General features: G+C 40.3%; 1 protein-coding gene across 1 annotated transcript in view; it reads right to left on the bottom strand.

Moving 5' to 3' along the window:
- The window catches only part of ric1 (RIC1 homolog, RAB6A GEF complex partner 1), a 39,705-nt gene extending 23,497 nt beyond the window's left edge, over positions 1-16,208 (bottom strand). The window contains exons 1-2 of the mRNA XM_041960065.1: positions 15,583-16,208; positions 9,277-9,384 (exon numbers count right to left, since the gene is read on the bottom strand). Of these exons, the coding sequence (XP_041815999.1) occupies positions 9,277-9,384; positions 15,583-15,723 (249 nt within the window). The 5' untranslated portion in view covers positions 15,724-16,208. The remainder of the gene's footprint in view (positions 1-9,276; positions 9,385-15,582) is intronic.
- Positions 16,209-16,354: the final 146 nt, after the last annotated feature.

Consider the following 16,354-nt stretch of genomic DNA (forward strand, 5'->3'; position numbering starts at 1 on the left):
AAGAGGCAAAATAACCCAGTAGTTCAGTGTGGGGGGAGCAACTGGGACAAGCAACATCAAGCTGCAGCTTTTTTTTCTTATTTTTTTACTGTGTTTATATTATTATTTACTGTTTCATGTATTCAGGATCCATCTATAAATGAGTGATGCCAGGTCCAGCTCAGTTTCCACTGCAGATACACAACTGCAATGTCCATCAGAGTTCCCCAAAACATTTGTGCAAGTGGCTAATTCACTGATGTATCAAGGGCCAGTACACAATAGGATAGGCCTATTCTCTCTGTCCCCCACATACTGTAACAGATGATACTGTAATTATAGCACTGAGGACAGGGTTTTAGATTTTGTCATGCAACACTTTCACTTCTTCTTGCACTTTTACACTATTTAAACCAACTATTATGATGTGTTTCTGCATTTGAAAAACGGAAACATCAAAGGATTGATTTAATGCTGCTGTAAAAGTGCAAACAGATAGAAATGAAGAGGAACAAGCGGACTTGGTAACTACTCTAGTTCAGGCTTGCATGTATACTTGCTTTTGCAGAGAAAGTGGCAAGTCAGCAGAAAGCTGTGTACCATGTAATAGCGTACTGAGGCCTCTCTTCTGCATGTTTAAACAAGCTCCAGAGATACTCACACACAGGTTTGTGGATATCTATTGTGGATGTCCCTTAAATTAAGCACACTTTTTAAAAAAAAAAATTATACATAATTCACAGACATTGGATGCCAGTGGCTGTCATTGAAAAACATTCCAAATAAAAATGCATGCAAAATTCCTAACTGAACACAACTCAGATGTGTTTTGCTGTGCAACAGTAGCTGCCAGCATGGACTTTAAACAGCATAAACAGTGCATAAGCATGCAATGGCAGATGCAGATGTGTGCATCTGTAACTGTAGCATTACCAAATGTGGCTTGAAAGCACACAGCTGTCAAACAGTCCTGACTGAGGAGTGAAAATCCATCTCTCTACCAGTTTGTTTTTCTTAAGTGTTTAGCAGGGAAGAAGTCAACACTTAAATCACTCACTAGTATGCCATTACTATTACATGGTGTAATCTTTCCTAACAGGGAAGGAATTATATGTAATTGATAGCTGAATCATGTTCATCCCTGTTGAGAAAACTGGTATGGAGCTGAATAGTTAAAGTGTTTGGCCAAAGTAAACATTTAAATGAAATTATACTGCAGGAAACACATAACAAAGGATAATACTAAGACAGACATTAGAGTTTAGACAATTTCTACTTTGAGAAGTAAGCACAGAAATTTAAAATCTTCCAAAACCAGATCAAGCTGTCTGACAAAAATTCTGACAAGACAGAATGTACCAGCTCTGTGTAATCAAGGAGGGGACACAGTCAAAGAACATCTTATCCAGTACAACTACAACATAAATAAATAGTAAAAGGTAAACACCCTCTCTGATGCAGTCTCAACAAAATTCTGTTTATTGCAGAGCCAATGTATGCTCCTGGTATTGCTGCAACAACCTGAATGTATGTGTATCGAACAGAGATAAGATAGGAACCCGAGGGCTGCATTAGTTTTCAACATAAAGTGCTGCAGAAAATCTATCCGTTTCTTCTTTTTTGAGTATTCTTTCACCTTGTTAACTCCTGCTGAACAAAAGCCAAATACAAGCAAAAGCACCAATAAATATTTGTACACTTTAGTTTATCATTCTTTTTCTTGAACCTTTTTCTTTCTTTCTTTAAAAATACAATGCTTATATTTGCGCAAGCTACTACTATGTGCTTATATGTATGTGGAACTTCCATGACATAGAAAAATGCACCAAAAAAATCTTTGGTGAAAACATTTTCTTAGGTTTTGCCGAGCGAGAGCTTAAAAAAGAGAGGGAACATTTCGGCCTCGGACAGATTCCAAAACACACACGAGAGGAGCGAAAAAGTATTTCCCCTGTTTGAAGGACTTCATCCTTTCTTGACTCCTGCCACACAAAAACAGTCTATCCCTCTGTCAATTGCTTTTGCCGTTTCTCTCACACTCTCAGCCTTATATGCGTGCACACGCATGAGTGCATTCGCACTCACACACACACAGAGCTAAAGATAGTTGTAGCCATGGTTTAAGAGGGTGATTACGTTAGCCTCGAGGTCTGCAGGGTGTGTGAGCAGCCAAACATCTGGCAAACAGCTGGTAAATGACTTGAGGACTACTGCCTGGGCAATGCTGGCCTTTGTCTGCAGTCCCTGACTTCTCCAAGTCTGCTCACCATATAATTAAACTACAATGCCAGTGAGGGTGACAAAAGTTACGGACTCTCGAGATGAACGCTACTCAAGACACCATATAGCTAGGGATGGGTACTGAAAACTTGTACTAAATTGGAACTGGTTCCTGAATGTTCATTACTAAAATACCAATAGGCTCATGGGCAAATAGTGTTGCTCTAAGCATTTATGCAACGTTAATTCATTCTAACATAACTCTCCAGTCATGGCTGATAGCGCAAAATGTTCAAAAGTGTGGGCTCACTTTACAAAATTTATTGAAAAGGCAGGTAAAGGGGGTCCCTCATGAAACACAACATTCTATAAATATGAAGCAGGGCGGCGTGTTTGACTGCCCTAGCAAAGCGGCTGCATCCTCAGTGCAGCCTCCCAGCTCTGATGTTGATGGCATTTGCCAAACTAAAAATGTGATGGATGTCAATAGAACTCTCGTTATGGTTATAAAATATAAGTCTGTAGTTACTAAATCAGGGCACAGTTAGCATCTGTTTTAAGCACTTTTAATTTATGTTTCTACATAATCCCACAGACAACATCAGTCAAGCGGCAGCCACAGCTTTAACAGTGCAATAGCAGAAGTCAGACACCCAAGTCCAACCCATTCTCCATCACTAGATGAGGGAAAATGCAGAGGGAAAAAAAACAACAAAAAAAAGCAGAAAGCCACAGGGTGCTCACAAAGTTAATTTTGAAAAAAATTAAAAAGTTAGAGAAATTCACTTCATTGCAGTCCTGTTGTTTGATATGCTCAGTAGCCAATAGCTAGCATAGCATAAATAAATCAACTGCAAGGTAGCATAGGTTTGAGCTTAGTGTGAGCTGCCCTGACTACCAGAGATAACTAATTTTGTATTGGTTATGGTTGTTAAAAGAAAAAGGAACATATATATTTTAACTGTAGGCAGATGACCACAGCCCTTAACCCCACATACCATCACTGTAAAAAAAAAAAAAGAAGCTAAAACTGTTGAATCTTTTCATAGCATGTCTTTTTTTGCACCAAATTAGTAGTATCAATAAGAGCATTGATACGTATCGGTATCAAAAAGCAGTATCAACATCGACATCAGTATCAATAAAATCCTAACAACACTCATCCCCACATGCAGCCTGTGGATAATTTGCATAGACTTAAACGTAAGACATGTATGTGTCATCATAGTATTCTGTGTGCTTGAATAAGATAACTCAGATGAACTATTTCAAGCAAAGCCATCATATGTTGTTTTGATCTACTGTATTTTGGTAGAAGACAGTTTTAGTTTTGTAATTCAAGGCACGTTTCAGTCCTCTTTTTAGGTTTTCTTAACAGATAAATGAAAAAATTAAATGAACTGCAAACAACATGACAGGCGAAGGCATGGTCTGTAATCTAAACTTTAGATTACGTTTTGTCCTTATGATGAACTCAATTGCATTTTCAGGAAGTTTGACATGATCAGTCTAGTCAGGAACTCTCACTATGACTTGCCTTGAGTGTTGCGAACCCAACACAAACACCCAAATCTAAACCGTTGCTTAATGTTTGCAAACTCTTGTACGAAATATTTCCTGTTATACAGGAAGCGCAAGCTGCAAAAAGAATAAACCCGAAGAAAGGAAAGGAAAAGTAAAAACAGCTCACAAAACAAAAACATCATCCCAAAGGGCATATAAAATTTGATTAAATTAAATGATTAAAGATGAGTTAATCGTGAGGGACTCAAGGATAATGAGTATAAAAGCTTCATTGCAATTTAGCTCCTGTTTAGGGTGCAGCACCATTGGCATTAAAGAGGGATTTCTGTTGCAAATTAAATACAGTTTGTGGTTGTGTGGTTGTGATAGCGGTTGTTCCAGCCAATGCACATTTTTTGCCACATAAACAGTTTGAACACATTTCATTCTCATGCACCATGCAGGGTAACTCCAGTCCTCCACACATTAACATTTACTTTTCACCAGTCACGAATCAGAATCAAACAGTGTTTGTGGAGCCCAGGAAGTAGGTGAACGATTATGCCCTGGTATTTTTAACTCCTCCACCTGCTCCCATTTGGGTTTGGCTGGGTGGGCCTGGGACCAAGCCTGACTTACTGCTTTCCCAGACACATTCACAGCATTCATTCATGTGTACTTTGGCTTCACTCAAAGAGGCAGGGATGAAAGGAAATACTATGAGAGAGGGGGGTAGAGACAGACACCAAGAGGCCAAGAGGTCATCATGCTAATATTATGTCTACACTATTTTGAATCAATCTGACATTTCTTTGTTGAACTGGCAGTTCATGACATTTGCATGACACCATCTGAGACCTCTGAGTAAATTCTCTGCTTCAAGTACTCTAAAGTTTAATTTGACATAAAACATTGAGAGTGTGTTGTTGTTTAACACCTGACACAGTGTGTTCAGCAGAGTGGCTTCAAGGACAATTGGTGGTGTTTTGGGAAAAATATGCTCTGCCCTCTGCCATACTGACTTCTAAACAGGCTCTCATGGCCTTGGCAGTGTTCCCTACCAGTGTTTACAGAGAGATGTAGGATTAGCTGGATGAAGGTATTTGGTGAATCATAAATAAAAAAGGGAAAAACTCCTTGGATACAGGGCCTCAACAACTCATTAACACCAGTTTGTTGTTATAATATAAAGCAGTGATATGCTAAATGTCCAAGTTAATGTTTGAGATACTCTGACCTGACACATCCTAAGTATGGAAATAATATAAAAAGAATAAAATGGCTTGTCCATGGTGAAATTGCTAAACCACATAAAATATACATTTGTACAGGAAATATCTGATCTTGTAACATGTGGATGACTGCAATACTACACCCAGCATTACTTGAGACACATAATCCCACTAATTAATTGCAACACTATTGATGTTATTAATCAATTCTATTCTCAGATACAATAAACACAGAACTGTACATGCTAAGGGAGCTGCCTTCATTTGTTAAATCCAATGGCTGTAGTTAGCAGTTGAACATTAGAAAGCTAAAAAAAAACTTGCTAATGTTCAGCTGCAAACAGTTTTATACCCCAGGCAGCTCACAGAGACCACACACTCGTACGCATGGATACAAGCATACACAAACACAAAGCAGTGTGTTTATCCAGCGGGCACTAATGATTCTAATGAATCAATTCTCTGTGTGCGGTTTGTTTTGATGCCGTCTGCTTCTGTTCTGGGTCTTGGCGGTCATCCTTGTGTGTTGCTGATCACATGGCCTTTGGAAGCTGATTGAGTCATCTGCTGACTCGGGCGCTTGCCTTGTGTGAGATTACTCAACAAGACACTTCCTTCACACAGTTACCTTTGCTGCACAGTGCTCCGCTAAGAATCATGAGTAATGAGTAGTAAAGAGCAGAAAATGTGAGAGCTTGATGTATCTTGAAGTTCAGTTGTCCAAATGTTGCAAGTGGAGTGTACTGCTTTGTACTACATCAATACTGTACATCTAGTTCTCATTATAAACCCAACTCTGGGTCAAAATACTATGATGATATTCTTTATCAAGGCAGTAAATCTCAAGTGTAACGTGAATGCTGCGCTGCTTTTATTTTACTGATACAAGATGGTAATCATTACGAGAAATGTTTTCTGTCAAACGAATGCATGAGACCAAAAGAGACAATGAACAGCTGAATTAGTGCTTCTACCACACACTTATTCTTATAAGCTTCCTGCTTATTTACAAGAGCATCCACAGTTAAACAGTCTAATTCCACTACCACTTCTGCGACTACTTTGTCTTCTTGAACATGTTTGACACAGCAGATGCAGAATCCGTCTGTTCCATCTCTGATTCACAGTACGTATCAAGACATTAGTTCAACAAAGACAGGGCTCATTACTGGGGATTACACTTGATAAAAGAGACTTACATTCCACCATGAAAATAAATAACATGCCATCCTGAAAATAGATAACTCGATAAATCTTGCCAGGACACACTCTGCTGCCTTAAGGGACACTGCTTTGTGAGGGTATCCAAAACTGCTGGCTGTCCTCCGAACAATGCCACTGTTTGCGCATATTAGGTGCAAATTATACTTAGTTTGCTCTCAACCTCAGAGGAACCTGTGTTGTAAATAGCTGACACAACAAGGACAGTGTAGCTGTCAATATATAGCATGCATTGTCGTGTTTAATGCATCAAAGCAATGCAAGTGTGTGGATTTCCTGCCTATACTGCATACTGCATAACTGACATCTGATTGAAATGATAACGCTTATCTTACAGCAGGCATATGTGAACCTAATCATGAACAATACTATCTAAATTTCATGGGTGATAGATATAGTAAAGGAACTGAACAGCAAAAGATTTGATGATCCGACTGGAGGCGTGACAGTGGAGGAAAGGTCTGGCTCAACTAACATTGGTGAGCTTGTGTGGGTTTACATACAGAAACTGGCGAGAACATAGTCATTTCATCTCCATGGAAATGAGCATGAATTTTTAAAATCATGTCTTTCAAGCTTTGTGGGCTGATAATTTGCATATTTTTTGGTTGTGGGTTCTTCTAGAGAGTTTACCTAAGGTAGGGCTATAATGACAGGATGGAAGGTCCCAGGGGGGATAGCTAATGATTATTTCAACAGATTAAAAAAAAACAAAACAAAACAGACTGACACAGGCTATGTAGCCTCCTCTCATTAGATTCAGCACTCGGGTGAATTTGTATTGATTCACAAAACACACAAAAGATGGGGCCGTCTTCTCCTAAAAGAGCTGGGGTAGCTAGATTCTTTTAGACAGCTGTAATCTGTTCCCAATATTGAGCTCACATACAGGCCTGACGTGAAGAATGAGGTCATGGTTCAAGGGCAAAGGTGATTGATGCCAATCTTATCACAAATTCATAGACCAAAAGAGGTTCTCTGGCTACTGTGATAGTAAAGTTAATACACTAAAGTCGAAATGTAAACATTTGTGATTGATAAACCACAGAACAACAACCCCTCTGATAGAGAACTACTGTTTCACTTTGATAGAGAACTAGTTTCTCTTTGAGATAATTGACTCACAGTCACAGGACAGTAGTATGACTTCAGATGGGGAGCAAAGTGCAACTGAATTATTCAACTGTTATCGCAAAATGTTAAAGGCCAGCTTGTTCAGTGACCTTTATCTACTACTGTGAAATTACTGCTATTCTGTAATTTCAGGATGTTTCCGTTGAACCCTTTACTTATACTTGAATCTTCTTTGTCCCCTGTGGGACATATGATGACAACAAGCTCCTTCCATCCTTCCCTATCCTTGGCAGCATGTTGAGCCTCCTCCATGTTAACTTCATCTTGACTAGCTCGTCTGTCACAGTTCAGCGGCAGGTCATTTTTGGTCTTCCAAGTTCTCTTATGCCTGGAGGAGTCCATTGTTCAACTTTAACTGGTACTGACTTAAACAGCCATTAGTACACTTTCAAATACTGCAGTATTCGCCTAAAGCACCACATGTAGACCTTCAATTGTCTTCTTAACGGAAACTGCATTCTAGCCCCATTCAGCCTGGAGCTACTTGCAGCTTTCTGCAAGATGCAAACCTGAAGTAATGACCATCCGAGTCAAAGGGTGTCCCGCCTCAGGAATCAATACAGTGCATACATTCCTTTTCTTACACTTCTGAAACCTGCAGACTGAATACATGTTAATGCTAAAATCTTAAATTAAAATGTTGCTTATGTTGTAATGTTAAACAGAGTTGTGTTTATGAATGGCTGGATCATATAGCAAAGATGTTCCTCCCATGTGACGGTGAGAGTAAATTGAGAAGATTTTCATACCGAATCGGTTACAATACTTTCTCATCTTTTTCCCTGACATTTTGTCATTTTCCTTTACTCGCCACTACCTTTGTGGTTATTTTCTAGCACCTAAAATTCCTAACTTCACACTAATGTCACACCATTGCTCACTGTGTGATTGAAAGGGAAGTTGGAACATGATGTAGAAAGTGAGATCAGGGAAAGCATTTCAGTTCCACTCTCACTGCCACAGGAATTCTTCCCTTGTATTCCTTGTATTACAGGATGGAGCTCAGCATAACATCAAAAAATAGGACAAACTCTGCCGCTCAGAAAAGTGCGGCCAAACTTTCATTTTTTTCTTTCTAGTATTTGACATGCTCATTCTACTGCAATGCACTACAGCTACAAGGAAGATGCTCCTGTGGTTTTCTAAGAAAGAAAGATGCTGATAAAATCGTATTGTCAGTGATCGATTACTAAAGCATCCTCTACCCACTGACTGAAGCTCTACATGCAATAATCATGTGATAAGAGAGGAAATTACAGAAACAGAAATAAAACCAAACAGGTAAGTGAGAGGAGAGCATGAGAGTGGAGGAGAATAAGATCAAAGCCCAACAGCACCTGACGACTAACCTTACAGAGGCAGCTTGTTGTGTAGCTGTTTACATTTCAACTTCGCTAAGGGCTGTGGCTGGTTTGAGGACTTTATGGATGTGGGAAGGTCATGCATATCATATAGTGTGTGGATTAGTTATGATGGCACATCAAGGTTCATGGGTGGAACTTCCTATAACTACACAGAGCATATTAAGCATGAGTGCAATATTTAAAACAATGATTCTATCCATCATGATTTTGAATTGACAAAATTAGTTATGTCCTGTTTTAACTGACCATTACTGGAAAAAAGAACTTACCTGATTAAAAATGGAGACAATTTTTGAGAATCATTGAACATCAGTACTACAATTATACGACACAGAATCATGATGTTGTCGACTTTTCATGGCTCAGTCACGATATAATGTTGAATTTCTATTGATTTGTAACATTTGTGGATAGTATGTGTGTCGGCAATTCATGGGGAGTGAACAACAAAGTCACAATCTTTGAATTCGAGAGAATGGCAATCAAATCTCCAGTCAAGTATACTATTTTTCTAGTAAGCATGCAAGTGACTGGTGTACTTATAGGATATGATACAAGACATCGGCCAGTGGGCATCAATCAAACTGCAAATATAAGATCAGTAGGTTGAGTGGTGTACTTACCGCTACAGCTATCATGGAGTCGTCTGGTTTCCATTCTGCTTTCTGGTAGAAGCCAAACTGGGCCGCCGCCTTTGCAGACTCGATATAGCTGACTATCAAAACACTGGGCTGTGGGTGGGGAATAGGGATATGGGAAAGAAAATGAGCCATCTGACTGCCACATATGGCAACCAAAATCAACAAAAAAACTCCTACTTCCATAACAGAATATGCACTGTCACTGCCAAAAATGTCTGAAGATTGATATGAAAGCCTGGCCATTTCAGCCACAAATAACAAAGTTGCATTAAAATAGGTCTGAATGTAAATGTGACTTATGACAACAGCTTAATATCCCAGCTCGGTTTGTGAGAAAAGACAGCATGGCTGAAAAACAGACTTATAATCAGGCATTCCCAGTGTTCTGTCTCACATTTAAAAAATGTAGATCACTTCTTGTTTTCTTCCAGAGCTGCAACAGTTAGTGGATCACCAGAAAATTAATCACCAAATATTTTGATAATCAACTAATTATATGTGTCATTTTAAAGCTAAATACCAAACATTCAATGATCGCAACATCTCAAATGTGATAAAGTGCAACTTTCCTTTGTTTTCACATTGCAGCTAAATATCTTTTGGTTTTGGACTTTTGGTCAGACAAAACAACATATACTGACATTAGGATTCCAGGAAATTGTCATAGGCATTTTTCAGGTTCTTTAGGCTCTCCCTAACTGTTATTGTAAGTAAAACCAAAAAAATACAATTAAAATCAATCATCATCAGACATAAACAAATTTAATACGGATTTAATTCTAAAAGAATGGAATGGCTATGACACCTGACTGTTGCTAAACTGCTAATTCTTACCTTGTGAGGCTGATTTAATCTGAAAAATATCTTTCAGTCCAGCAAACAAAAGCGTGTTCAGGCTACTGTTTGTACCATGCAAAATAGACAGATGAACAGCTGCACGCAGACAGACTTTGCCTGAGGCTGTTGCCCCTAATTTGCCTCTACCCTTGAATCACTACCAGTTCATTCCAACCCTCTAATATAACACCACATTGAGTGTGGTGTGTGTATCTGCAGTCAAATAAGAATTAAGCAGTAACTTGTGATTTATGAATGTGTAACTTCAAACAACTTGAGACTGAAGTGGGTGTTAAAACAGCTGTTGAAGAGGAGCACTGGTAATGAGTCCGTCAGTCACCAGAAACACTTGCCAAAGCCTAATTCTTCAGTCACTGGCATTATGTAACAACCAGTGGAAAGCCCCTGCAAATCACGGTTCCTTCAAGTTAGAAACTGGTATATCTTTGTATCAGGGTCTGAAATTAGCACCTGACACGCACCAATTGCAGCAGTGTGTAAAATTGTCAGGCGATCCAAAAGGAGAATGCACAAAACAAAGACACATTTACACTTTGCCGTGTTTTGTGCGGCCTCAGCTAATGTTTCATGCTCTCTCTCACTCTGGTCATGGTAGCCTAAGTAACATATTTTATCTGCTACTGATGTGTTTTGACTTTTAAGATGTTGTGGTCTGTGGAGATCAACGTGCCTTTTTAGGACAACTCTGGAAAATGTGTAGTGTGCAGAACTCAGTGAATGCCAGAACAAAGCTCTTGGCCAGAAAGTCAGTCTTCCTGAACAGGAAAAGTCAAAAATTTGTGGCATCGACCTTAATCCCATGCCATTTTGATTACACCAGCACAACCTGGTACTGTAGTCTTCCCTAGCCTCAGGTCTCTCAAAATAAATTGATCAGAGTAATCTTGGGTCTTGGTCCATGAGAGCACATGGAGAGAAACCAGTTTATGCAGATGAACTGGCTCCCTGTCGAATACAGAGTGACACAGTTAAAACTCTGTCAGGTCCACAAAATTGTAAGTGCTGTAGCTCAAAATTACTCACTAAACTTCCTCCCACAGGTCATAGAGGCTTACAGGCACAACAGCAGGTCCAGTGCAGCACAATGAAATACTGGCTTTTAGATAACGTAACCCTGTAAAGACAGCTGTGTTGGCAGGCTTGCATGTAGCTCCTTTAATGGGCCAGTTTTGGTATAACAAGTGTGTGGTTTTGCCTGTTGTCAGAATAATGCATGTTAACACCTAATCTGAATACGTTCTGTTTGTTTTTTGTGCTTTTATATGCCTCTAACGCCGTACTCCACTACCACCACATGCAAGTTTGAGCATGCACACGCCTCTACGTCATGTAACTTCAACAAGAAACCCCAATAGAAGCAAGTCGTCTCTCTGTTTGTGCTTGTGTGTGCGCGCACACGCATTAGGAGTGTGACACATAATCTACAATGCATAGTTGTGACTGTCAGTGTCTGTTGCTCTCAATGTAATTTTGCGTGTGTAAAAAGGAGTCAGTTCATTCATCTAACCCGTAGCTTAATGTGTGGTATTTCTAACTGTTGGGAGGGGATGATATTCTATTGTGTATGTATTCACATTGAAATACTGGCATGCTTCGAGCTTCACCACTGTATGGATCAGCCCCACTGTAGTTTCGCCAAAAACCATACTCTGATGCCACGGCTGCTTGGACAGTGTATGGTCACGCAGACGTTGCTGTGTGGACAGGGTGAACAGAAGCAAGATTAAGGACTATTCTGATTCTGATGTCTGTCTCTGAGTCAGAAGAGCATGTGTAATTTTTTGTGTTTGTCATGATTTGCACACCAGCTTATACAACAAATTCACCATGCATGTAATATTTTTTGTGCATAATATTGAACGTTGAATGACAACATTTGTTAGATTAAATAATGTATAAATGATGATGCCTGTCACAGTGTCAGACAGTGCAAAAAGGTACATTTAGACATTGCTTAGTATACTAGAACAGACTATTACTGAAGCTTAATCAATACTGAGTCATATGGCAAATGTAACTAAAAGAGTTGTATGACTCCTCACTTATTTTGTAGCACGTAGCATTGCCAATAGGTCTGGTAAACATGTTTTTCATCTTGTGCTGCTACCATTCTCGTGACCCCTCTTGATTGAGTCGATGCTCTATCCTTCCAAACAGAAATAGAAAGTAAGAAATTAGAAACCCTGGATCTTTTAAAGTAAGGCAGCTAACTCTGTTTTCAGTTAGACATGTAACAGTCCTTGCACAGGAAAACCAGGACACTGTACACTGGATGGTGATGGTCATGTAACAAAAGCAGGGAAATATCTCCTGTAATTCCAGCCCTGCAACATTAGCTCTCGTACGCAGTCACCGTAATGAGAGAGCAGGTTTAAAGTGTTTCCAAGCCACAGCGTCCCTTTCCTTGCATGAAATCTTAATGGTGCCAAGAATACCTGCACTGGTAAAGCTTGCTCAGTGGGTAACAGGAAGAGAAACCTCTCCTAGTTAGCCAACAATCCTCATTACGTTCTCTGTATCTTAAAGGGAAAAAAATACATTACAGGTAGTCTGTATAAGGTAACCTGCATAATTACATTTGGGAGGTGGGGGTTACATTGTAGTCTTCAAGAATAAGGACAGTTTTGTTTTGTCTTTTTACTCCATCGCACTGGATTTAAAATAAATGACAAATGAATGACGAGTCCTGATTTTTACCATCATCATTACATCTGATCTGTAGAAAATCTTAATTTGACACACACAAGGGTGAAAAGCTGAGTCCTATATCAGAACGCAGGATGAGATGCTCCACTTGGGAAATTAACCTATTCACGCTTTGGGGAAATCATCTGCTAAAAATCATGTATTTCCTTTATTGAATGGCATAATAAAAGCTAATGAATATCTTTTTTATATTTACATAAAAAGGTATTTTGGTACAAAGATGAATTTAGATACTGCATATGTTTATAGATTACATATTACAAAAACACTCAACTCTTTCTCTGCAGCTGCACTTGGTCACTGCCCTCTACCTGAAAAACACTCAGATTCCCTCCATTGAGTCCATTCTTTCCTCCACCATGTTAATATGTAATAATTTCTATAATTAATGATTCAAAATTCAAACCAATGCCTGCTGAGAGTTAAGTATGTTAGGATCAGGAGGAAAATAGTGCTTATAAAATGTCAGGATCAATAACTTTGGTGAATGCACTTTTCAAGATATTGTTCAAGTTTGGAAGTCACTCACACAATCAGCGCAGCAGGCAAGCAGGTGTGCTGACCACTAACATAGAGGAAGACCTGCGAAAAGAAAAATCTGACCCTGAGGGACCTGTGTTTGCATGAAAACATCCCAAATAACCAAACGGTGTAAATTATTTTCAGCTAAAAACTGAAATAGCCCGTAAGGTAGCAGGGACTCGAGCTCACGAATTTCCCATTTCCCATGCCCCACAACAATTAGATGCTGTTACAGCTGGCCCAACTGAAGTAACAATACATGCACACACATGCACAATGCTGCCAATTTTCGCGGGCACACAGATCTAACTGTTGTCGGTGTGGTGGCACTATTATGCAATAGTAGTGCCACGCAAACACATCAACAAACTCTATCCCTCTGTTCCTGGACATCCTGAGCAGTACCGTACAGCTGTAGCGAGGTGGCAGGACAGAACGACTACAAGGCTAAGCTACTGTGATACGTGGATTAAGTAATAGTGCCTCAAATGAACTAGTCAGGCTCAGACTGCACTGGTCGAGGTCGAGGCTAGATGGGATTAAAGAGACCGGGTAGCAGACTGATGGCTGAGAGCAATCCCAATCAAGGAGTTGAAATGGCAGATTTCCAGTTACTTTAATTCACCAATAACCTGAGCAACATGCTCAGCAACATGAGTCACATTTTCCATATTTGATTGTTTTAAGAAATGTATTTAAAAATTACAGTACCTAAGAAAATTGTGCAAACAAAACTGTCCACCACATCGCTGTGTGTGGAGTTGGACTAGATTGTGAACTGACGTGACACAATGGTTATAACAGATGTGAAAGGTGCATGTCATGAGGAACAAGTTGCTCCAATTGACATTCCTGACACGATCCTTTTCACGGACGCCTCATTAATACTCACAGGCAGAAAAACTTCTTAAGAAAGAGGGGAAGGAAAACATGGTCACATCCTGTGTGGGCCTCAGGAAATCAACAGTGACCCTGATCTATTGTTGCTACAACTCAATAATATACAAGCTGTGTGAAACGCAGACTACTGTAAACAATGTCTTCAACTGCAGATTATAAAATCAAACTCCTCCTATCCCACTATACCGTTCATAGCGCTGACAGCATAAAGCTGGAATTTCATGAGACTTTACAACTTTACAGGCACTGATGTGGGGACTGGATTACGAACAGTGCTGAACAGGGAGTGACTGAAAACTTTGAGCCATTCTGCTTTTCCACAAAATTGAAAGCTGGACTTTTACATAACTAGGTAGAGGAGTTCCTTGGTAACAAATGACACAACATTATTTGTCTAACATAGGACCCCTTTTTGTTAAGTCATAACCTGTTGAATTCATGACTTACATTATACTGATAAAGGCTCAAGATAACCTTAAAAACCCACCCTCTTGTTAAAGACACTGTCATTATAACTACAAAAAGAAAGCAAGTCCACCTCAGCCTTCTACTACACAGAGGCCATTTAGAGAAAAATGTAATGCATCAGCACATGCAATATTTTCAAGCCACTATTACATTTTCTTTTGCTGCCATGGAGGAAAAGTGGAAAACTAAAAGGGATCAAATGACGTGCTGACATGATTGTTTGCATTAATCATTTCAGTCTGGCAGCTAAAGATGTTGAATTAATGCTGAACTGCTGCCTGACAGACCATACCACTACGTGCTGTTAGTATTTGCTCTGCGTGGTTGGGAGGATGAAAAGCCACCGAGCCTTCTTTGTCATGAATGAGGAATCAAATGAGAGCAACGACGCACGTGAAAAGCCGTTCACATATGACATACTGACAAATTGTACTGCTTTGCCTTCACACACGTCACACGTATGCGGATGTACTCAAACTGTTATGCTACGTAACAATATTAACCTGTAACCTATTTAGTAGGTGTGTACCGGTGGCACCGTGTCGTCACGGCAAATGGTCGCTCATTACTAACGGCACCACTGTTGCTCTACGTATTTATTAATTATCTTCTTAATGAACATGGGGGCAAACGGCCAAATTACCACGCATTAAACGCAGTTTTTGATTAAAAATAAACGACAGCGGTTGTAGTTGGTGAAGTACTGGGTAATCGCGTCTACTGTGCGTAACACACTCATATTAGCTAAAATGACAGTGGCGCTGCCCGCATTGTTTTTGTCCGGACAGCTGAGTTCACGGGCATGACTGAACCGAAGCTCCAGCTCAAACTTACCCGACTAAACCAGATGCTGAGCTGTGTCTCTGACAGCACGGCGAAGTAAAACCTCTGGGAGCTGGGCTGGATGTGGAAAGGCTCCTCTTCACTCCTCAGCGGACAAAGCAGCCTCCGGGGCCAGCCGGTTAGAAAATACATGACGGCAAACTCACTCCGCTTCGACGCTCCAGTGTCGCAATGCCAGGTCGTCGGTGCTCCGGATTCCTCCGAAAGTATTTATTTTAATCCAACCGAGTCATGGGTGCTCTTTCCGTAAAAAATAAAACTTTAAGTAGGTACATGTACAAGTAGGTACAGCGTTTACGCTGGGCAGGCTATCAATCCACGAATGCCGTACAGAGAGATCCCAGCAGCCGATGGGGCTACACAGCTAGCCCTGGGCTAGCATTGGCTTACCAACTTGAGGCTAACGAGCTGTCCAAGGCAACGACTAACCGAAAACAAAAGCAGCCAGGCCCGGCGGGTCACCATACAGCACCAAACAACGTACCGCGTCTGACAAAAGGACGATGTACTTTAGCTCCCGCCGCCTTGTCAGTTTTTACGGTGTCTGAACCAACGGTGTTTAATAGCGGTAAAGCGTCCAGTTTTCACTCCTCTGTGCCTATCCGTCGCCATTTTTACAAGAGTCTGTCCGACTCTAAGCTGATTGGCGGCGACGGGGACGGTTGCGTGTGTTGACATCTGACGTCACCTCCCCGTTATGCGAAGCCACGGTGGGAACACAGTAGCGTTGAAGGCAACGCTGACATCTGGTGGTGTAAAAGAG

Source organism: Chelmon rostratus, chromosome 19 (genome assembly GCF_017976325.1).
Source record: "Chelmon rostratus isolate fCheRos1 chromosome 19, fCheRos1.pri, whole genome shotgun sequence".
NCBI lineage: Eukaryota > Metazoa > Chordata > Actinopteri > Chaetodontiformes > Chaetodontidae > Chelmon > Chelmon rostratus.